General features: G+C 45.9%; 2 protein-coding genes across 3 annotated transcripts; both read right to left on the reverse strand.

Moving 5' to 3' along the window:
• Positions 1-238: 238 nt before the first annotated feature.
• c3ar1 (C3a anaphylatoxin chemotactic receptor) lies at positions 239-2,142 on the reverse strand. Its single transcript, XM_028981398.1, has 2 exons — positions 1,861-2,142; positions 239-1,720 (listed from the first exon to the last, which is right to left on the reverse strand). Exons 1-2 carry the CDS (start codon positions 1,863-1,865, stop codon positions 676-678), a joined length of 1,050 nt encoding a protein of 349 aa, XP_028837231.1. The 5' UTR covers positions 1,866-2,142; the 3' UTR covers positions 239-675.
• Positions 2,143-2,437: 295 nt separating this feature from the next.
• apc (APC regulator of WNT signaling pathway) lies at positions 2,438-23,966 on the reverse strand. Of its 2 annotated transcripts, none has more exons than XM_028980393.1 (16): positions 23,717-23,966; positions 18,512-18,664; positions 15,129-15,213; positions 14,819-15,008; positions 14,627-14,735; positions 14,333-14,449; positions 14,140-14,223; positions 13,174-13,260; positions 11,308-11,406; positions 10,825-11,203; positions 10,536-10,631; positions 10,316-10,455; positions 10,154-10,231; positions 9,928-10,044; positions 9,594-9,808; positions 2,438-9,487 (listed from the first exon to the last, which is right to left on the reverse strand). In XM_028980393.1, exons 2-16 carry the CDS (start codon positions 18,644-18,646, stop codon positions 3,211-3,213), a joined length of 8,208 nt encoding a protein of 2,735 aa, XP_028836226.1. In that variant the 5' UTR covers positions 18,647-18,664; positions 23,717-23,966; the 3' UTR covers positions 2,438-3,210. The 2 variants fall into 2 exon arrangements, with proteins under 2 accessions (XP_028836226.1, XP_028836225.1); XM_028980392.1 differs by lacking the exon at positions 23,717-23,966 and adding an exon at positions 20,230-20,421.
• Positions 23,967-24,154: the final 188 nt, after the last annotated feature.

Raw genomic sequence — 24,154 nt, forward strand, 5'->3', positions numbered from 1 at the left:
AGTGAGTTCAGAATGTCACCATGACAATGCTTACACAATTTGTTTTAATTGTTGATATCCTTCCTCAATGTGGTTAATGCTTGAAACTGGTATATTTTTTTTTTTTTTACCAACATACTATTTTTACCATATGGATGATGCTGCTTTTATGATCTGGTAGCAACACTCTTCCGTTTCTCACTTTCACAAACTCATTTGTTTCCAAGAGGTCAGCTTTTATTCATTTTTTTTTTTTTTATTTAGCACATTATCAAATCCCATGTAGCCTGTTCGCAAAAGCAACTTATCGCAATTAGCAGTTTATCAAAAGTGGCTATTAAAACATCAACCACGGTCAGTTTTTGCCACAGATTTGCTGTGTCTCCACCTTGTGGCCGCTAGTGCTGTCCGCAAGCAGGAATTACACAAGTCACAGCATAACACTACTAATGTACAAATCAAACGCAGCAACAGCGAAAATAATATTGCAACATAAAAACTGAGGAATCAAAGTACTTGCATGCCTGGGAATGAAAATTAAAAACTGAAGCCAGCTGAGCTCTCCACATGGCATGGTTCACGACTAGATCTGTCTGGATTTAATTACTCCCTCCCAGAAACATTTTCAGCATCATTTGGGACAACTCTGCTGTAGGCCTATATGAATTGAATTTTCGAGGCTCTATGGGACCTTGGCTATAGCTGAGCCTCAGAGGGGTTGGTGGGGCATGAGGTCTGGCCTCTGGTGGTGATAGTGGAGCGTGTGACATTTTCACTGAAGGCGTTCTCAAAGATCTGTCTCAAGGACAGTTTAACCTTTTCCTTGAAGTCCTGCCCCATGAAGACATACAGTACAGGGTTCAGGCAGCTGTTGAAGTGTGCCAGGGCAACAGATAGATGGTCAAAGTCAAACATGTCAGCTTCGCTGTACTCACGAGCCACACCAACGATATGGTACGGCAACCAGCAAGCAAAAAAGGCAACGATGACTGCCACAATTATGTGAAAAACCCGGCCGGACTGGAAATTGCTTTTGCGGATCCTCAGGACAATAAGGGAATAACAAATGGAAATGACCAAGATTGGGAGCAGGAAGCCAAACACCAACCTGAAGACATGACTCACTCTGACGGCCCACGAGCTACCAACCTCCCTCTCTAAAGAATAGAAGTCCTCCTCACTGACAAACGTGCAAAACGTCGTGTTGCTGAACACATCTAAAACAGTCCCTCTCTGGACCACGCTGGGAAGGCTGAGCGAGAGAGCCAGGAGCCAGGAAACCCCGCACAGCAGCCAGGCGAGGGAAAGGCTCCGGTTGTTCTGAGCCCAGACGGGTCGGACGACCAGGACCAGTCTGTCCAGACTGATAACGGTCAGGGTAAAAACACTGGCAAACATGTTGAGCAGCACGATACTGGGGATGATCTTGCACAACGCGTTCCCGTACGGCCAGTGGGAGACCATTACTGCGTCCGCAATGGAGAACGGAACAGCGAGGCAGCAGAGCAGGTCAGCCAAGGCCAGGTTTATAAACCACACAACGTTCACCGTCCTCTTCATCTTCAGCCCTGCAATCCACAAGACAAAAGCGTTCCCAGGGATTCCGACCAGACACGTGACTGCGTAGACTATGACGGACACCACCATAGTGGCGTTGCTCTCCTCTGGTGATGCTGTGCTGTTGCTGTACAGGAAAACCTGGTCATAGTCGGAGCTGTCCTCATGCACTGCCATGCTGTCGCTGAAGATAAAAGTGTCAGAAATGAGTTTTAATTAAAATAGCTATAAGACATTCCTGCAAGAATCAAAGACTAAAAACACTGTTTTACACATGCATTATAAATAAAACCCACGTTGGATGTAAAGTTCAAGCAAACTTACTGCATAGTCTAGTGCGTCGAATGAGGCAGACTTAAAAAACACAGACCTTAAGAGGGAAACGAGAACAGCGACAGGAAACTCTTTCATCAGTTTTCAGTCGTATCTAATCCTGCGATCATAACCACTGGCAAGAATTTACTGGTGTGTTTACAGCACTAAATTATATGGAACTATTCAGGGAAAAGACAAATAGCTGGACTTTCATTTCCAACAGTATAACACCATGAACATTTTTTCTTTCTGATTTACAGTTATGAGGTCTATGTATAAAAAACGTACAACTCAAACAGGCAGATTGAAAGACACACTCCAAACACCACAATAGACAGAGGTACACCAAAAGTTAACGTTTATTATGTTGCTTTACAGTTTTGTGAATTTAAATGCTTTATGTTAAATAGCAGTCAATGTTTTGTTTCTGTTAAACTGTGGTCATTTACACACTGATTTGTGGTTAAGTAAAATACTGTCCAGGGAGTGTGAAGATGTGTTGAGGGACCAAACCAAAAAAATATTATAATAAAATAAATGTAAACCATTTCAAAAAGGAAAAGATGTGCATTGTGCCAACACAAAAACATAGTAATAATTTATTCTGAAATTAAGTCCTTCAGAGGCAGTATGAAATTAATAAAAAAAAGAACAATGTACAGCAAACAGCAGAGCAATTGAGCTAGCTACACTTTTTGATATAGTCTATGTCCATTGTAAATATCCTCATTCAAACATTACAGCAAAAGTCCTTACTCTGAAAGCACAGTAATGAAAGTGTAAAATTACACTACAGCTACCAACACACCATGTATCCATAGAAACGCTCACCTCCACTCTGGAACACACACCACCGTCAGGTCAGGTCAGGTCATGCAAAGGGGTGAAGAAGCTGATCATGTTTAGCACTGTAAAAATCTGTTACCTTTGACTTTGTACACATTGGCTTATTTAGGGAAGGAGTGGAGAGAAAAATGTAAAAAAAAAAATAAAATAAATCAGAAGTACTATTCTTGTAATCCACATAAGTGTCCAATATGCAATTTTAAGTGATTATCTGTGACAGGTCAAGCCAAAAAAAAAAAAAAAAAAAAACTTTGGAAGGGGTTTAAATTAACTATATACACAATTAAAATCTGTACAGTACAAATTCACAGAATATTGTTTGACAGTCCATTTCTCGTGTACCAGCCACAATTAGACCAACAAAGACGATGCCTTTGTAAGCGTTTCCTTGCAACTACATGTTCGGTTGTATGTTATCCAAAAACAAACCACTTCTCTAAATCAGTTTCTAGGTTGTGTCCCACTGGATGAAAATCAAATGATTGACTTGTTCACACAAGTGTCCTTCAAAAATTACACCGAGGTCACAATATAGGAGCCACTCTCAGCAGTGTCACCTTTCGAGTCTCTCTTCTTTGTTGCGCTGGTCACGGGAGTGGGAATTTGAGAAGGCCGGGGTGTGGCGCTGTCAGCGCTGCTCTTCCTGGGACTCGGCGTGTAATTGAAGGGGCTTACTCGGGCTGCCACGGCACCGCTGGGAGAACTGTGTTTGCTGGAGCCAGATGAGCTGAAGGGGGTGCGTTCAGCGACCGGACCTTCATGGGCCTCGACAGCGGCGCTGGGGTTGCTTGGGGCCGGTTTGATTTCAGTCACTTTTTTATCAAGGCTCTCGCTGCTCCTGAACAAATTGAGATTGGTTTCTGAACCCATGCGGCGCGCCGCAACATTTTCATTCGCTGCAGACTTTTGGTGACTTTCACTTGGATTACGGTCAGAAGATTGCACTTTGCAAACAGAATCGATGACGGGTGGGGTGTTTGTGGTCGGTGACTTTCCAGTCCTGGGGTTATTTATTGGACAGTCCTCAATTCTCACCCACACATCCTCAGCTTTTGACCCAGCCACTGCAGCCTCCATAGGATCTGCTGCATCTTCTGTATCCTTCATCTTCCTCCACGTTCCTTTCAAAGGAGGGTTGCCATCCTCTTTATTTTGTGAATTTCTTTGGCCAGGACTTGTGGGCTGTCGTTCATCTTCACTTCTGCCCTTTTCGCTCGACTCGGACGAAGCTGAAAGGATGGAGGATGAGCTGCCAGTACGTTTCCAGGTGCCCACTCTGGGAAGAGAAGAAGAGTGTTTGCTGTGCTCCCTTTTCCAAGTTCCTGTTCGGTTAATAGGGAGCCTAGAAGGACTTTCTGACTGGGATCGAGCAACGTCATGCTTCCTGAGAGATTTCCCATCCCCATTTTCAGAGTTTTGACTTTGGGGGGACTTTCTCCACCCACTACCCTGGTAAGGCAAAGTTAAAGACATATCTGGCAAAGATGGACTGGACACAGGAGTCTGTGACTGGGAGAGACTTGGGGACGAAGGAGAGAGGGATTCAAATGAGGCAGATTCCTCTAATTTCCTTTTTAGGGTTGGACTAGGTGCCTCCTTGATGAATGTTGACTGACGAACAAGGCCAGGCTTTTCAGATCGGTCTGACTCACTTCCGCTGGATTTTGTGGAGGACATTCTTGACAACTCGGCCTTTTTAGAATGGCCAGCTGCCCCACACTGGCTGAGACTTTTGGAAGCAGATTCACTCCTTGGGATCCCACTTGTGCTTCTTGGCAGACCACTCTGTTTCGGGGGTGTTTGCTGGCCAATTTGCCTCCCAGGGGAGGTGTACGCCATTCGGCCAGACGCCGACTTTGCTGACTGTGTTGATGGAGAAGCAGTGCGGGGTAACTGGGACAACTTACTTGAAGGGCTTAAACCGTTCCGTCCTGGTGACACAGAGGTCCGATTGGGTGACTGCATGGGTCTGGTCAAAGCCTGTGGAGGTGGTCGTGAGGGCGTAGTCTCTCTAGAGCCTGATCGAGCTGAGGTTTTACTAGCTCCTGCTTGAGGAGCTGAATGTTCTCTTGCAGGACTAGGATCTAACTTTGTTGGAGGTTTAATGCTTCTGGGAGAGTTTCCAGAGGTTGGTAGATGGGTGGGGGGTTTTGACGCCTGACCACGAGGAGTAGTTTTTTTTGGAACTGGACTGGTGCTGGGAGAACTACTCCTTACACCAGGAACATGGACCATTGTCCTTCCTCTAGACATCACAGGAGGCGGGGCCGGTTTCTGCTGAGAGTAGACGCTCTCGAGACTGGGACGTGGTTTGCCAGTTATCAGACTTCTGTAGACTTTCTTACCCCCTTTAAGGCTTTTCACTTCTTCTTCTTTCTTTTTCCCTTCCAAACTGCTCTTTTCACCTGGTTTCAATATCCGTGGACCTTTATTGGCAGTAGGCTTATCATCTTGATTCAATGGAAGGTGGAAAGGTGAACCAATAGAGATGCCAGATTTGATGGAAAGGATGGAATCAGAGTCAGAAGACCCTTGTCTAGAGAGACTAGCTGCTGCCTGGTGCAGACTGCTAACAATTGAATTAGCACCTTCTTGGATTGCTTTCCAATCAAACGACTCTGAGTCTGGGGATAAGGCTTGTTCAGACATGGGACTGTGTGTATCCGTGAGATCCAATATGAGATCAGGTTCTTCTGATAAAATGCCATCACCTAAAATATTCTTCTCCTCAATCACTTCTTGGTCCTCACCTTTATTTCTTGGGGGTTGTTTTTTCTTTTTTGGCATTGCTGAGCTGATGCACTCTTGGAGAAGGTCATCTTCTGAGTCAATACTAAGAGAACTAAGGGAACTGTTTCTGGAAAAGCAGACAGGTGTATCTTCCACATGAAAGGCTTTTGGTGCATAGCCAGAGGCTTGTGGTCTAGGGACTTCCACCTGAGTGATGTCATCCTTTTGCTGAAGTTTTTTGTTATTATTTTCTTGGTCAATGTCACTCAGTGAACTAAGAGAGGAGTTTCTTGAGAAACACACAGGTGTGTCCTCAATGGAAAATTTTTGCTTTTCATCAGGAACTGGTCCAGCATTTTCTTTGGATGCCTGTGAGAAACCTGGTGGCTTGTGCAAAGGCTTTGGTGGGGCAGCTGGAAATGCTGTAACCCTGCTTGTGTGCATGGACTGTTCATGGGTGCTTTTTGTTGGAGCTTTTCTCTGTTCTTTTTCTTTCCGGAGTTCAGCCTTTTCCTTAGAGAGGTCAAGGTCATCATCTTCGAAGTCAAGTGAACTCAATGAATCATTGCGAGAGAAGCAGTAAGGTGTTCCTTCAATTGGCGTGTAATGATGTGGAGAATCAAAAGCAAAGCCTGGCCGTGTCCTCTCTTCACTTGTAGGCTTGTCTGTAAACTCCCTGTTTGGCATTTTGTGTCCTTGTTTTAGGGTTTCCTTGTGTTTATCGGCATACGGAGTGGTTTCTGAGAAGTTACTGGATGGCTCAGGGCGCTTGAGCATTCTGGCTCGATACTCACTGCTCTGTGGCATTGGTTTGACAGGGGATGTTGGCTTCTTCTTTTCAAAGTCCTGCTGAGCCACACTAGCTGAGGCAGTTGAGGGATGATCAGTCATCTTTTGCACCCTAAAAGGCTTGTGGGTTTTGCCTTTTGGCATAGCAGAATTAATACATTCAGCCAGAATGTCTTCCCCCTCATTTTCAATGGAGGCAGCAGGAGCAGCTGGAGACATAACAGACACACCATCTTTACCCTCAGCGCTTTTACCTTCTGGAACAGTGTCTCGTCTCTGAGAGGCCAGTGGCTCATTGTGAGCAGAAGAACCTTCAGTATGAACCAGCTCATTTGGAGGTGAATCAATTGTGAGATCACTAAGTGATGTAGCAGTAGAGAAGTTAATGGGTGTCCCCTCGACACAGTAAACCCGTGGCATGTCCTCCCCATGAGCCAAGCTCATGTGTTTTGGAGGTTGTGGTCTGTTTTGTGAAGGCAGCAATTTATAAACCGGAAGCTGACTGGGCTTACGAGCTACAATTGGGGGTATTCTTGAAGAGGCAGATTTTTTATCTTTTCTGGATGACTTTGTAGGCATTGCTGAGCTTATGCAAGCTGCCAAAATCTCTCGGTCATCATCATCAGAATCATCAAGAATGCCCTTCTCTTCAACTGAAGAAACAGGTTTGTCATGGCTCTTGGGCTCTTTTGGTTCCTCGTGTTCAAGCTCTGCTTCATTTCCATGGTCATCCTCATGAACTGGAGGCATAATCTTGAGTTCAACATCCTTCTGAATGTAAGGTTCATCTAGACTTAAAGCACTGAGACTTGAGGCGCAGGAAAAACCATCCGGAGTGCTCTCTGTGGCAAAGTGCAAGAGCGTGTCATTGTCAGGAAGCACCTGGACTTTCTGAACTGCAGCATTAACGGCTGCATGCCTTGGAGGCAAATCTCTCTTGTCTGGATGAGGAGGGACTTTTATTTTGTGTTTCATTTGTGCTGGATGTGGTGGTGGTGGTGGAGGTGGTGGTGTCTTGCTTCGGCTTGGAGGCATTGTTTGTCCAGGACTGTCAGGTAGATCACTAGGGCTTATAATTCCACTGACCATCCCGCTGCATGGCTCACTCTGCACAGAGCTAGCAATGGAGTGGCTCTCAAAGCTATCAAGGGAGCTGACAGAGGTGCACCGGCTAAACATGAGAGGAGTCTCCTGAACATCATGCTCAGGAGGACTCTTGGGAGTTTGAGCACCGCTTTTAGAAGGTGATTTTGCTCCACATGAGAACTCTACCACTTTGTGATGTCTGGGACCATCTCCGTGTCCAACATGAGACTGATGTCGAGGAGGCTTCATTCTGACATACTGCACAGCTGTCTGCCCCTCAGCAGCATGCTGGTCTGGAGTTAAAGTGCTTGCAGGCTCTTTCTCTGAGATGGGCATGGTCGGGTAGTTACCAGTTGCATTTATGTTTCGTTTGCAGCTGTCCATTTCATCCTCCTCAGACGACAGAGATGACAATGAGCTGCCTCTTGAGAAGCAGATGGGTGTGTCTTCAACACAATATGTCTGTAGTGTCTCCTGATTACTAGTGGAGGTCTTGCAAGTTGTGTTCTTCTGAACAGCTCGTGCTGGTCCAGAGCGGGTCTGTGAGGAAGGGTGGGTTGGCTTTGGCCTGTTTGCACTTTTAATGGAGGTAACAGAAGATGAACTGTCATGACTTAAATGGTCTTTAATGGAGCTTTGCGTAGAAGAGGGTTTTGAATGGGGTTTCTGAATAAACACTTGCTTTTTGGAAGAACTTTCTGAATATTTTAAACTGTAATCAATCGGTTCCACATGATGATCCTCACTATATTGTATGCTGTAATTGGTTGGATGCTCATCAGACTGTTCCTCCTCTGAATACCGCTCACTGTAATTAGTTGGCTTGTCATCAACATAGTCATCAACCTGACACATGGTGGGGTTAACCTTCTTATTTAGCCCATGACTTGAGCCACCACTGCTCTTATCAGGACCCCTTGGCCGAAATCCACTAGGTAATTCCTGCTGTACAAACATAGGCTGATACTTCTTAAGCTTTTCCTCTCCCTCACTGCTGTTCTCTGTGTACATTGGGTATCCTGGGCTTTGGGTCCTGGGAGGTTTTTGATCAGACCGCTTCATCTCCTCCTCTAGGGGCTTAGGTCTTGCCCACCTCTCCGTTTGGCTGGGACTCTGACGACCAGAGTTCAGCTGCTCATCAGAATACTTCAGACTGTAGTTAATGGGCGTGTCAAGGTCTCCATCATCATCCTCCATGTGATTTGCATTGTGTATCTTATGAGCCAGGTCAGCGGGATACTTTCTGTAAACACAGCATTTGCTCTCATCATCTTCAGAATAAGAGTCTACAGAAGGCTTCATCTGGCCCCTTTTTCCATAACCATCAGTGCTGTTAACACTGTTAAGGCTATCACTGGATGCCCTGTACTCCATTTTAGATATTGGGCATGGTCTGCCTGTATGGTCTGGCTTGTAGGCATACACATTTGAATGGCCACGAACAACACAAAGAGGATCAGGGGTCAGTCCTGATGTTCGCTCATCAAGACCCAAGTGCATGCCCTTGACTTCTTCCATAACCATGGAAATATGAGCAGCAGTCTGAATCCCCATTCTCTTCGGGGCATCAGGGTCTTGGTGGTATCCTCCAGGCACTCCACGCCTGTCTCTGTCCTGGCTCCTGTCTCGCTCTGGTCTGACTATGGCCGCATTCCCTCTGTTCTCCCGAGGAGATTGGCTCGACAATACTGGGGTGTTTACGTAGGGCGAACGTATACCCACCCCATTAGGGCTGTAACTGTCAGACCTGCAATCATAGTCACTGTGCTTGTGTCTGGGTTTGCCCTTATGAGAGGCCTTGGGACTCAAATTGTCAATGTTGTCAAACGTCTCAGAGAGATGCTGAGCATCCAGTTCTTCAAACAGAGCTTTCTGCTTTCGGACATGAAGAGAGGGAAGGCTGGATCCAGGAGACATTATGTTGGCATCTTTGTACTTGGCAGGCCTGTTGGCCATCAGGTTCCTGAGAGCAGCAGCACTCCCCATCGCAATCATTTTGTGTTTGGAGTGAATGAGGTTCTTCAGCATGCTCACAGCACCCATGTCCCAGAGTGACTCTTGATCTTTGGCGTTTCGAGCTGAAAGGTTCCAAAGAGTTCCGCATGCATTGCTGACTATAGTCAGACTGTGTGATTTAAGGTGCTGAAGCAGAGTCTGTAGGCAGCTGTTTTCTCTCAAAATTTGCCTGAAAAAAGAAAAAAAAAAAAAAAAAGACAAGATTTGTTTCTATTACAACACAAAAAGCCCAAAGGTCATTTTGAAGTAACATCTTTAAATGAACTATATTCTACCTGTGGTCTTCATTTGTAGCTATAAGGCTGGAAACATTCCTCAAAATACCCCCACCACTCTCTATGATGGCCAAGGTGTTAGTTTGGCTTCGGTAGGTCAGAGTGCTAACCAGAAAGGCCAAGGCACCATCAACTGCGCAGATGTCTGCCTTGTTTTCAGTGCAGTGAGCCGAAAGGTTCCAGAGAGCACTTAGGACACTTTTAAGAGTTGATTCCTGGAGACAAAACATAAGAGTTATTCAGGATTCCTTTCAAATATAGATCGAGAGTCAATATAGCAGACAGTCCTGTTATTTTACACTGACGCAAATAAGAGCATGCAGACAGATCTTACCTTCTGAACCTCAAGGGCACACTCCATCAGAGCCCGTACACTTCCAACCTCTCTTAGAGTCTTTTTACTGTTCAAATCAGCACGCCATGACAGATTCCTTAACACACTGGCAATTACCTGCAGGGTGAAAGGTACAGCGGGTTAATGATAAATCATGAAGGACCAAGACAGCTTAAACACATGCAGAACCCCAAAAGAAAAGCATAATATAACCATTGTACATTACCTGCTGTAAGTCTTCACTTTCTGACTTAAGCTGTGCTACCATTGCTCTCATGCAGCCTTTCATCGAGCAAAGGGTAGACTGTTTTAAAAAGAAAAAATTATTTAAGGAAAAAAATAAAACAATTAAAAGGTCTTTTTCAATAGATATAAAAAGGACCTTCACCTTATTGCCCACATCTCCAAAGGTAAGGTTAGTCAGGGCCATTCCTGCATATCTTCTTAGTGTAATACTGTAGTGGTCACTAGTTAAGCCATAAATCTCACAGTCCACCTGAAGCAACTCTCCAATAGCCTGAAGACCACCTATAAACAAGTGAAACAGAACTATGTCACAGCACAACTGTATGTAACGCTTAACTTCATTATGCTGCACAGAACCTTACCAAGTTCATTCATGGCATGCCTATGCTCCTCATCAAAAGACAGCTTCATGAGGACACACACTGCAGGGCAGATCTGGTGATCCACAGGAGAGGGCACTACAATAAAAAAAAAAATTAATGGATGAAAAGATTTGTGTACTTTCTTCTCACAAGAACATTTGTTTCCTTTTTCCACGCTAACCATGTGCCAAAACCGCCTAAGGAAAGTAACAAATTGCTTTTACTCCTAAAATAAACTATGGCAGTCAGAGAAGTGCACTGGCCCAGTAGCAGTCAAAACAGGCCTCACTTGGGTTTTTATCCTGGTCCACTCCTCTCTCATGGCTCTCCTGCCATTCCCAGCAGGTCTCGCAATAGGAGCGGATCTGCTCGAGGAGGTGTAGTACACGAATCTCCCGTCGGCCACGCTTGTCGTCTGGCTGGGAGTGGATGATGTTGTGCAGAGCCGCACTGGCCCTTGCCCGGGCTTCCTTACTGCCACGTGAATTCCCAAGGAGAACAGAGTCCTTGTCGTTGCCATGGAGGAGCTGGATGAGCAGCGGCAGACAGCCAGACTGTCGCATGGCGATACAGCTGTCCTGAGAGCTGGACATGGCCAGCAGGGTACGAGACATGTCATCCTTATCATGGGTCCCCAACATGGACAAGAGTGAGTAGACCATCTCCACCTGGACACACAACCAATACAACCATGTACATCAATTCCTCTTATTTCCACCATGAAGGTCACGATTTAATTTAGCATTACAGGGTATTTGCTGCTAAATATTACCTTGGTGCCCAGGTGGCTTGTTAGCCTGCGGGGAACAGAATAACTACTCCCACAGCCGACATCACTGCCTGCTTCATGGTCCATTCGAGAGCTTGAAGCCTACGTGGTCAAACAAACAAAAAAAATGTAAAACTGAACCAGTTCCATAACAAGTCTGCATCTTGTTCATCAAAAACTGTAAATAAAAAAAAAAGAAGGTAAATAGTGATGCTATTTTTTATATTAATATTATTAAAATAGGTATACAGGGAGTGCAGAATTATTAGGCAAGTTGTATTTTTGAGGAATAATTTTATTATTGAACAACCATGTTCTCAATGAACCCAAAAAAATAATTTATATCAAAGCTGAATGTTTTTGGAAGTAGTTTTTAGTTTGTTTTTATTTTTAGCTATTTTAGGGGGATATCTGTGTGTGCAGGTGACTATTACTGTGCATAATTATTAGGCAACTTAACAAAAAACAAATATATACCCATTTCAATTATTTATTTTTTCCAGTGAAACCAATATAACATCTCCACATTCACAAATATACATTTCTGACATTCAAAAACAAAACAAAAACAAATCAGCAACCAATATAGCCACCTTTCTTTGCAAGGACACTCAAAAGCCTGCCATCCATGGATTCTGTCAGTGTTTTGATCTGTTCACCATCAACATTGCGTGCAGCAGCAAACACAGCCTCCCAGACACTGTTCAGAGAGGTGTACTGTTTTCCCTCCTTGTAAATCTCACATTTGATGATGGACCACAGGTTCTCAATGGGGTTCAGATCAGGTTAACAAGGAGGCCATGTCATTAGTTTTTCTTCTTTTATACCCTTTCTTGCCAGCCACGCTGTGGAGTACTTGGACGCGTGTGAAGGAGCATTGTCCTGCATGAAAATCATGTTTTTCTAGAAGGATGCAGGCCACTGCTTGAAGAAGATGTCTTCCAAAAACTGTCAGTAGGACTGGGAGTTGAGCTTGACTCCATCCTCAACCCAAAAAGGCCCCACAAGCTCATCTTTGATGATACCAGCCCAAACCAGTACTCCACCTCCACCTTGATGGCATCTGAGTCGGACTGGAGCTCTCTGCCCTTTACCAATACAGCCACGGGCCCATCCATCTGGCCCATCAAGACTCACTCTCATTTCATCAGTCCATAAAACCTTAGAAAAATCAGTCTTGAGATATTGGCCCAGTCTTGACGTTTCAGCTTGTGTGTCTTGTTCAGTGGTGGTCGTCTTTCAGCCTTTTCTTACCTTGGCCATGTCTCGGAGTATTGCACACCTTGTGCTTTTGGGCACTCCAGTGATGTTGCAGCTCTGAAATATGGCCAAACTGGTGGCAAGTGGCATCTTGGCAGCTGCACGCTTGACTTTTCTCAGTTCATGGGCAGTTATTTTGCACTTTGGTTTTTCCACACGCTTCTTGCGACCCTGTTGACTATTTTGAATGAGACGCTTGATTGTTCGATGATCACGCTTCAGAAGCTTTGCAATTTTAAGAGTGCTGCATCCCTCTGCACGATATCTCACTATTTTTGACTTTCCTGAGCCTGTCAAGTCCTTCTTTTGACCCATTTTGCCAAAGGAAAGGAAGTTGCCTAATAATTGTGCACACCTGATATAGGGTGTTGATGTCATTAGACCACACCCCTTCTCATTACAGAGATGCACATCACCTAATATGCTTAATTGGTAGTAGGCTTTCGAGCCCATACAGCTTGGAGTAAGACAACATGCATGAAGAGGATGATGTGGACCAAATACTAATTTGCCTAATAATTCTGCACTCCATGTATTTTTAGAACTCACAATTACTCACAAGTACTCTAAAAAATATTTTTAAATAAATAAATAAACAAATACCTTTACCTGAGAACACCCTGCCATGCTCCCAACCCCATTATCTCCAGATGCCTGAGCCCCATCACTCTGACCAACTGGCTCGTTCTTCGCTTGCTACAGGGGGTAAAATAGAGAAATTAAACCTATATTCACACCAAACGATTGCACAATGCAGCTCAGTCAGAATTTGGAGTGATTTGATTAGATATCCAAACAGTCTCACAAAACAAATATCAGAGAGCACATAAAAAAAGACATTAGGCAGGGTGTATGCACAGATGTATGATTGTAAAGACAGAATGCTGGGACAGATGCACAGTCATCAGCTTCCCTTTTTAAACTACATTATCCTCCATGGACGGCAGTGGGATTAGGTGGACTATTGGGGTGGAGGGAGTGGGTTTTCAGATGTGTTTAAGGATGAGTTCATCTCACAGGAAACGTGAATGATGCAGGTCCATAATACATGCTCAAAACAGAAATAATCAGTGCACGCTGTTTCTAATCTGATTGCACTTAATCCCCACTCTGACGTACATCTCCCCTTATGCTTCTGCGCTGGTTAAAACCAATGCAGGTCATTGGATAATGCACAGAATTTGCTACGTGGTCACAGGGGGGTGCAGAACATGGCCTACTCTTGCAAGTCACGCTTTTTGCAGGGTTGATTAATATTAAAAATTCATTTGTATTGAATTTGTAGGCCATTCTAAAAGCTTTCTGGGAAGGATTAGTGTAAAATGGGATTGTAAAGTTTTGCATTCAGAATGTTCTAATGTCCCCTTTAAGTTACATAAATTAAAAAGAAAGACAATGACAACCAACAACAAATCTAAAATGAACAAATCATGACATCTCAAAGAGTGTGCATGGCAGTTGTACAGTATTTCACAAACTTACTGGGACTGATGGCCAGCTGATTATGAACAGACATAAAACTTCAGATGTATAATTATGAATAACAATTATAAATAATGTGGTAAGATAAATGACCTCTGGCTCAGCTGGCTGAGACTGCAGGTGCTGTCGGATCCTCAGCATGTCCTTCTCTATCTGCTGAATCCGGGACACACGCACCTGTGATAATGAGAGACATGCAGTCTTGCACTCAAATTCAAAAAAATATTCAGCACCATAACATAGACGAGCATGGTGAAAACAACAAATATGTATGGCTGGTGCTCACCTGTGCCCTCTTCTCCATGTCTTGGCAGGTTCCTAGCTGCTCCTCCATGGCAGCTCTGATCTGCCGAGCTTCATACTCGAGTTGCCGGCGGCTCATGTCAGTCTGAAGTGAGAATTGCTGTAAAACACATTTTGAAAAAGACAACACATTAGGGTAAAATATTATATATACATAACCACATTAATCATGACCACAATGTGTCAGACATTATACATCTACCATATGCTCAGACCTGCACAGGGAATTACTGGCTCTAAAACCCGTTACTGAACACATGAAGACATGCAGTCTTACGTTTTCAGTCAGTGGAAGGTTATCTATTCGTTTAGTGAGGTTCTGAAGCTGAGCGTAATACCAGTCCTTCTCCTTCTCTTCCTTCTCCAACTCGGCCATTAGCAAAGACCTGAGGACAAACTATATTTATATACAAGGTCCACCATTTCCACATGTTAATATAGGCACTCAGTGAGAATGGTATCGGAATACCTCTCTTTCTCGAGTTCTTCCAGGTATCCGGCACTGTCCCTGGGTCCCGCTGCAGTCCCTCTCCTAGAGAACGAGCCCATGGGGCTCGGGCTGGGGCTGCTGTCTGCAGAGCGACCTGAACCAGAACCCTGAATTGAGGCTTTGGACCTCATCTTCACCGCAGGGAAACTGCTGGGATCCAGACTCATCTCTAGAGGAGAGAAATTATTTCAACACTTAAGACCAGTCCAGGGAACACAGACCTAGTTCACCATTTGAGTTATATTAATTGAAGATTGCGTAACATAAATTGTATTAACAACAGCAGTACCTTTGAGCCTCTCAAGAAAATCCAGCTGGCCCTGTGAGTCATTGGAGTCTTCTTCAATACTCCCCTGTAGCTGCTTCAGTACCTCCTAAAGTAGGCGGGGACAACCAATTCTGTATCAAGACACTATTTCCAGAAAAAGGTTAAAAAAAAATCTTACATTAAAGTGAACTAGTCTGTCAAGATCAGAAACTTGTTTATGAGTGCAGGTTAAAGAGGTCCAAGTAAATCACAAAGCTTTAAAAGAACGATCAAACAGAAACTGGGAAACTGAAGCATAAACTTCAGACACATACATTCCTGTCAATTCTTTAATCTTAAGGGGGCCGTGAAGCCCAAGTCCTTCACCTGCCTGTTTTAACAGCTTGATGTACAGGAAATGGCTTCATACAGCAGCCAGCACAAAAGGCATGTCCTAACACAGCAGCGTAATGGTTATGGTGATGCAGATATGTACAGAAAATAACATTTAGAACTGTTAAGTCTAATTCTATTAAAATAAAAATCTAATTCCTGCAGATTCCATGGAAAATGTAAGCTGGTTTCATTAAGCGCAGAATACTTTTTGAATTTATGCACAACCTCTACAGTGACCAAATGTGTGACTAAAAAAAAAAACTCAACAAGCAACAAGCAAGGTATGCCAAATGAAATCACAATTAACCTGACTTCCTCATTGCTCCAGCAGCTGTTGCCTAAGATGGTCATTTTAACCAGAAGGAACCCATAGCAAGAGCTGACCACAATACCATTTACCAATTTACCAAAGCTATAGCACAAACATATGCACATATGCATAGGTCCTAAACATCAGAAACGTACCTGGAATAGAGGCTACCACCAATACGCAAAATGAGGAATTAAGATGGGATATGAATCTCTGATGCCTCTGGGTCAAAATACATTTAGTCAACATCTTACGAGCAAAAAAAGCAAAACCCGGAAACAGATGACCGGAGGGATCACATTACATCCAGAGACAGCAGCAGTGCCTTTATGCCATTCTGTCTGGCTCGCTCTCTCTCTCTCTCTCTCTCACACACACACACACACACACACACACACACACACACACATACAGTGAACATACTGGAAAATCAATAGTGTAAAGACCCAGTATCTGACTGAGTGTGGGGTTTCCTGCTTACATCCCCCAGAGTGGGGGAGGAGGACTCAAATGTATTCTTGGGGAGGGTTAACCGGACAGGAAAAAGGACACAGTGGTGTCATGCTTAAACACCAGGGCAACCGATAAAGCATGGGACCTATTCTATAGGTCCTGACGCATCACATTTTATGCATCACTTTACTAATCTGTACAATACTGCTGCATATGTTCTACATTTTGGTTTGTGTCCTTGACATGGTAGTGATAACCCAGTCGACTGTGCACTGCAGCTGTGGATCTGGCAGAGGAAGCGGCAGCAGGACGGAAGTTGCATGCATTAATAGACAATGGGAGGAAGGAAACGGTGCTAAGGAAAAAAAAAAAGCCAGCGGAAAAGCTCATGAGCCTTAAACTACAACCAGCGAATGGTGAAAGCAAAAAAAAAAAAAAAAAAAAAACCCTACATGGCTGCTGTACGGATCTATTATTTAAAGTGAAACACTCAGAGCTGCTTAACCTACAAGAGGGTGCGCACGGCACATTCGTGCACAGATGTACCACCAGAATTTTAATAATTCACCCTTTCATAGGGACGGCTGGGAGAAGGAGCGAGGGGTAGAAGACGCTGGTGTGGAGGCAGACTCATTCGAATGCTGTGCTGATCTGGCCGGAATGACCGGGACATGTGCTGCAGTCCTCTTCTCTGTCAGCAGAGGGCAGCGGACGGACTCTGTATTCTGCCCAGAGACGGGCGAGAGAGGGGGGGAAATTTCCACAAAATGGTTGCTGCAGCACCAGGCAGGTGCTTTGCCAAATCCCTACACACATTACACAGCGCCGGCATCCTATGCTGAAATGGTTTATATTACACACAGCTTTGGGAAGCTGGGGGGGGAATGCCGATGGTGGACATTACAGAACACAATGGAAGAGGACGGCCCCAATGGAACCTTTTGTAAGGAGGATATGCGCAGGTTCTATTACTTGTCTACAGATTAGGGGCGGGAACCACAGAGAACCCCCTAATATGATGAAATATCAATCAGAGTAATATCACAATGCTGTCAATATTGCAATACTTGATATACTGAAGAAGAAACTGTAAAGTACTGTATAGGTATTTCAATGTTACTGCTGAAGAACAGTTCCGCACGCAGATTTAAGCGATCAATTGAAACTGCAATATAGGCATCAATCAAGTATGACCAAAGGATGCATATTAGCACCATACCATTCTCCATTCATAAGCCCTTAAAGTACAGGGGTCATGGTGTGCCATGACAGATCACTGTGGAAGGAGTAGAGATTTAAACGATTAAGGCATACCACATTAACGTACCAGCGCTCCGGACTCTGACTATTCTGACTATATTTTTATGAAACAACATGATATGCAGATTGTTCGTCACCAACTCTTCACCATGTCAAACGTTCTCTGACTAATCTGCCCGGCAACACAGACAACTCACTAGCCCCCCGACAGCACATTAGAGAACATTCACCCATTACTTCATCCGAGATGACAGCTCTGCTGCAGTGGGTTTTGCAGGGAGCTTCAAGTAAATATATCAACTAAAACACGAAGTCCCTCCATGCCAAGCCAGGGGTGAGGCTCTTACAGAGAACTCCCCCTCCCCCCGCCTACAGCCTGCCAGGCCACATTAGGTAGTGCAGGTCTAGCGGGCAGCGCGGCAGGGGCCCTGATGCGGAAGAGGCGGACCCTGCGCGGGGTACTGGGAGCACTGCGTATTGCACCTTAACAATAGTTGGCGGGTAAAACGCCACCGCTGCTTACGAAAAAAGCGGATTTTTCCAATGAAATCGTGCGCGGGGCGGGTCACTTCAAGCAGTCAGCACAGGGCTCTTACACACCGCGGGGAAGCATCAGCCGCGAGTTGCGTAGGTTACCAGTTGGCCGGTGGAGTGAGACCACCGCACGTCTCCACCGGCCTCTACATGGAGGAGCGTTTTTTGCCTGTATGTTCAGAAGTGGAAGGGTGTTATTTAAGTGTCGGAAGAGAGTTTATTTCTGTCTGATCCTGCCACCACCCCAAAGGTCTAATTTGAGAGTGGAAGACATTAAGCACCCCCCTTCCCCATCGGTCAATAATTAGGTCGGCCCCTGGTTATGCAGCAGGCTTTTGAAAATATCGTTTTTACATTTGTAAAAACATGACCAAACTGGGTCACAGCTCATGTTGCGTTCATCAAAATAGTGTGCCTTGCCACACCGTTCATTCGGCTGCTCGCACTCAACCGGTGGGTCTGTTCCACCAACCTTCATGTTGGACGCCTCCGTCTCCAGCTTGGTCAGGTGGTTGGAGTTGTCCTCGAGCTCCTGTCGCAGGTTGGAGTTCTCCATCTTCAGCGCCTCCACTTGCTTCAGCAGCTGATCATACGATGCTGCAGCCATCTTGGATTACGTCCTGACCTGCAATTTAACAAGAGAAAGGCGGGTTTTATTGTCTGGCTGCAGCTGAGAAGTAACCTGGTGGGTTTGTTCTGTCTGTTCTTTAAAACGCAAAAACTGCTAACTCAAGTGACAGAGGGGAACACACACGATCCAAGCACAGAATACCATTCCTGACAAGTTCCTGACTGTGATTTACTCAATTATCCAGCGATGCGGTCCAAGTCAGTTGCTTAATGGTCCTTTTAATCACGATGACGACGGCAAGATTTACCAGGATCAATACGTAGAGCATCGTGACTAAGCTGAAATTACAAGCGGTGAATCAGAAACTTCAACAGTCAGCCCGTTAAAGCACCTCAACGGCAGAACATCTGACACACGGGTTTGAAGACTGCACTGTGCTCATCTCGGAACGCAGCAGAGCTCATTTTTCACTGTGACCCCAATCAATACGTCCTTGTCACAGTGGCCAGCAGCACTCACCGACAGCACTGAACAGAACAAGCCACCTCAGTTATTTTAGAATTGTAATTTCACAAAAATGGCCACCAAGCACTGTAAAACCAGACCAATGTGAAGCTAGAGCGAGATGTGGGAGAAGGGCTAAACCAATCACAGCTGACTGCCACCAAAAAAAGCCCATGGCCACGTTATAGCATTAAATGGACCCAGATATTATAACAATTACCAGAAAAGCGCATGCATTTATATTGCAGTGGCCCATTCATTTGACACTTAAATCTCCATATCTCCACACACCTTTCATTAGAGCACACAGCCCATAAAAATCTGTCACGTATCACAGAGGCCGAGCATTTAAAGGCAAACGGTGTCAAACGTAAATGTAAGAACGTGAGGGCGTCTTTAGCAACAAGAGCGTGGCCCAAAAACACTCCTAACGCTTCATATCTGGCGTAACAAAAGCATCAAAATGGGAGAGGCCATTTTAAAGCGCAGAGTCAGGGCAACTGAGTTCTGTAATGACAGTATATGGTGTACTGCGTGTGCGAGCTAAAAAGCCTGCAGCGGGCGGCGGACGCCCCAGTGCCCTTCCCTGATGCCACAAAGGCACAGTGGCCAACCCCTTCCAGCCACGGCGCGGGATTAACGTTATCTCTGACAAAGACCACCGTCCCCAATCACACATCCGCCTTCTCGGAGCATTGCCAATATTTTTTTTAACAAACGGCCAATTTAAAAAGAAAGAAAGAAAGAAAGAAAGAACACTGGCACAGCCTCCATCTTAAATGCGGAGAATCGGTTCTTACGGTCTGATCGCCTGACAAACCGGTTCCTCTCTGCATCGCGCTGGACAATTTTTTCCCCCTTTCTCCCATCCTCAGCACAATGTGGCCCTCTCAGTGAAAGAGCAAAAAAAGACGGAAGACCCGTCCATCCCCCCCTCCCCCAGCAGCGTTCAAAACAAAAGGCTCGGCGCCATCGCCTTGCTATTCACTCGCGCGCACACACTCGCCATTATTTCCCCCCCGAGAGCTGCGCCTAATCCCCGTGGAGACGGGCCGACCGCCGACGCGCGTCTCGGCCCCTCGGTGATGGGACCGGCGGAGGATAAAGCAGCCTACCCCATGTCGGTACCAGTGACAGCCTCCATCCCATCTCCTCCTCAACTGTGTCAGTGGGAGAGGCACATCCAGCCAGCGCGGTCACATGGCCGAGGGATGCGGCCAATCAGACGCGCCGCCGGCCCTGAGCTGTGGTGCAGTGGCTAACGCTGGCTGGCTGGCAGCCCGGCTCACAGCTGCTTTCCCTGCCGCTCACCGCCACAGGGCGGAGCTGGGGGGGGGGGAGGCCGGTCAGGCCGTTTAGGGCAAAGAGTGTTATCCGAATATAAATGCTCAGATTAATACATTAACATTTGTTACATATGCCTTATATCGTCACACTGCCCCGGCGGGTAAGGAGGCTGACTCGTAATCAGAAGGTTGCCGGTTCGAATCCCGATCCGCCACTGAGCAAAGCACCGTCCCCCCACACTGCTCCCCGGGTGCCTGTCATGGCTGCCCACTGCTCACTCAGGGTGATGGGTTAAATGCAGAGGACACATTTCACTGTGTGCACCGTGTGCTGTTCTGCTGTGTATCACATGTGACAATCACTTCACTTTAAACTTTAAACAAAGCTCCGTCTCCCCACTGCTCACCAAGCGAGATGGTTAAAAGCAGAGGACGCATTTTCTTGTGTGCACTGGGTGGTGTGCTGGGTCACGTGTGACGACTAATCACCAAATCACTTTCACTACAATAGAACGGTCAAGGTGTCCTACTACACAGTGGCCGGGTGAGTGATACAACTTCCCTCACTGCATTAAATACGCTACACAAACTGAACATAAATCAGAGTTAAACCATGGGTGACAGTTCAGGAGTGGTCTCCTCCTTTTCTAGACTTTTCTAGTCACGTTGGAACATGCCACCAAAACTCCAAGCTTCACAGCGGGTGGAATGCTTGGATTTATGTAGGCGCCACTGTGGAAGCTAAAACACACATGCAGACAGCCAAAATGTGATCATTGATCTATTATAAAACAGCAAATGTGGATTTATAACCAAGATAAAGTGAGTTTTAAATGTCGATACGCACACAGGCAGACCTCCGTGGCAGAATCGGCAGCATGGCCTCTGTAATCTTCCCCTGGACTAAACTCAAAATGCAAAGCCGCTTGACTTTCACTCTTTACATCACGTGGATTCCATCAACTCGGGCCTGCGGGGACAGCAGCGTCACACTGCAGGGGAAAAGAAAGGCTCAGTCTTCCTACAGGTGATGCAGCCATTCGACCTGATGCCCTGCAAGTCACAAGTTCGAATCCCTCGTCTGGTAGATACAGGCGGCTCAGTGACATTTTCCCCCCAGATATTTCAATATAGCAAATTTTCATAGCCTCATGATAAAACATAGATATTTCTCTTTCCTTAACACACTGAAAAATATAAAGTACACTGAAGAACAAAAACAGGACCTTCGGCCTGGTCACGTTGGATCATAAGGAGGGAAACCCATGTGAAGGAGCGCATGCTGAGGTTATGTAATATCACCACTTAATTTCTTTCTTCTTAAGAGTACAGGGAGCTCAATAGAAGCTCTGTATCCAAGCGGCAGAAACTGGGATTCGGGTGGCGTTTTCTCATGCAAATTAAGTCCTAATTTTGTCCAAAAAAAAAAAGAAACGGACGTTGGCTGGGACCACGTCAGCCCGGTCTCAGTCTTCACAGGAACAGCTCGCTGTGAAAAACTGCAGGCGCTGGCAGCAAACAGCACCAAGAAAAGCCACCGAGGGGGCAAATCTCCTAACCCAGTTCTCCATCCAACTGTGGCAAACGTTAAAATGTTATTCCCCAGGGCCTCTTCACGCTGAACAAAACGTGCCACGCCGCATTCCAGCATCCCTCCTTTGTAACATTTGTTGAACAAAAATTACAAAAATGTTCACTGGCACCCAGGAATCTTGGATGAGGCCTGAAATAAAACACAGCTCACGGGAAACAGTAGGCTACAAGTTCAAACTTACAGGCTTAAGATTTAAATGAAATCCTATTTGAAACTGATGGCATTAGTAAGTCCCTTTTACTTAGCAGCTGTGGCAGCACCATGGCGCGGATCAGTGCTGCTCCCCTGAAAGCAGATGGCATGAGCTTTTCTTGGGTTTAACTTTTTTCCACCATATATATATATATATATAAATATAAAAACTATACAACACTATAGTATTGTATACTATCCACCCCCCCCCAAAAAAAAAGTCCATTTGAAATGAATGCATCAATGTGTAAATAAGAACCATCCAGGGTGTAATCACAGTTCACATAATAGGATATTGCTTTAGCAGTCGCAGTAAAACCTATGGGAAGATCGCAGTAGGACTCATAGCGAAAAGTTATTTCAGAACAAGCACCACTCAACTACCCGGCGGATCCTCTTCTTTTTTTTTTTTCCCCATCAGAATTCACATGACCAGACGTGGAGAATCGCTCTCTGCTTTTTGTGCTTTGCGAACAATGGTGGACTATCATGTGGTGTTTGAGCTGCAGGCTCGGGTGGACTTTGTTACCAGCGCGGCAGCAAATTCTGAAATTGTGCCACTGGTGCAGGCACGCAATGCGCGGGCGCTTTAATTATACTTCTCCGTCCTCCCGCACAGTGATCGGCGGGGTTGGACGAGCCCTGATGAGGCATAAACGGCTACAGCCATTCCTCTTCATCCGACAGGAATGATGTGGCGTCGCACAATAATTATTATTATTAGTTATTTGTGATTAACTCTGAATGACAACTGTAGCTTTGGACTGAACATGGCGTATCTGACCTAGTGACCTCACGGAGCATCTAATCTGACCTCGGCAGAAGCCGCGGCACACCTTCGGCCAGCTCGGTCGGGGATTAAAAAGGCGACGAGCTGTTCCCGATGGGTCGCTAGATCCGCTTCCAGGGGTGCAGGGAGCATCTTCGGTGTAGGTTAAAAATCAAACTGCCACCCCCCCCCAAAAAGCAAATAACAAGGTGCATGCAAAGAAAGCTAGTTTGTGCGTGTTATTAATATGGATTTGTTGCATGCATTGCTGTATTTGCAGCAGCGGCGGGGGTCTGAGGGGTACAATTCTGTACTGCTGCCACCGCAGACTGCCCATGCACTGCTCATGCAGGGGCATCAGAGCACTTCCCTCCATCCAGTGGGAGTCAACCAGCAGTGAAACAGGGCAACACGGGCGACATTACAGTCACCCAGCGCGTTTTATCCAAGGCTTTTGCAACAACAAAAAAAATCTGATGGTCCAAAGAATCAGGCACAACAGCGTTGCTGGCCTGCAAGTGTTTTGGGGAAAGAAAGAAAGTGCGTCCATGTGCATCTCCACATTCTCCGGCCGGTGGAACGCCAACACAACGCGGAGAAGTAACGTCGTGGTTTCAAAGACAAAGGCGGCCGGGACGCCGACAGCCCGAACTTCTCCTGCTCGGGGCGGGGCGGCTCGGAAGAATAGCAGGAACCGCCCGACACTCGCCTCTTCAGGCCGAAACCCGGAGAGGTACCGCGGCCCGCTGGCGAACTCTTACCTGCACAAACATTCGCCCCCCTCCGCTCGGGCGGACGCGATTCCCCCTTTTTCCTTTCCGCCCTCCCGCAGGCGAGCAGCGACCGGGCCCGAGAACTCCGCCCGGGACCCGTCAAGGCGACATCTACCGCGTGTGAGGCAGAACGCTCTCTCCGGGAGCCCAACAAAACTTTTTTCTCGCTTTTTGTGTCTCGCCGCTTCGCTGCCCTCGTACGGCGCCTAACGCTCCAGACGCGCCATGTTGGCTGGCCAGCCGCGCCGCGCGCATGCGCAGTGGGACGCGGAAGCTGCGCGGGGCGCTGCGTCCTCTTCCACCGCTGGAATGTTAACAATAAAAACAACGCTTAAAGGTTCATTTGAATAATGTTACTTTTATTTTGGGAAAATAAACACTAATGACTAAAAGGGGAGATATAACACAGATGTACCAAATCATGTT

The sequence above is a fragment of the Denticeps clupeoides genome, chromosome 5, assembly GCF_900700375.1.
Source record: "Denticeps clupeoides chromosome 5, fDenClu1.1, whole genome shotgun sequence".
Lineage (NCBI taxonomy): Eukaryota > Metazoa > Chordata > Actinopteri > Clupeiformes > Denticipitidae > Denticeps > Denticeps clupeoides.

What these genes read in the sequence shown, in the direction of transcription:
- apc (XM_028980393.1), bottom strand. Translation starts at nt 18,646, where the DNA reads ATGGCTGCAGCATCGTATGATCAGCTGCTGAAGCAAGTGGAGGCGCTG. An exon ending in CAAGCCACCTGGGCACCAAG is followed by an intron (nt 11,204 to 11,307) that starts GTAATATTTAGC and finishes TTGTGTGTCCAG; the next exon opens with GTGGAGATGGTCTACTCACT. An exon ending in GGACCAGGATAAAAACCCAA is followed by an intron (nt 10,632 to 10,824) that starts GTGAGGCCTGTT and finishes TTTTTATTGTAG; the next exon opens with TGCCCTCTCCTGTGGATCAC.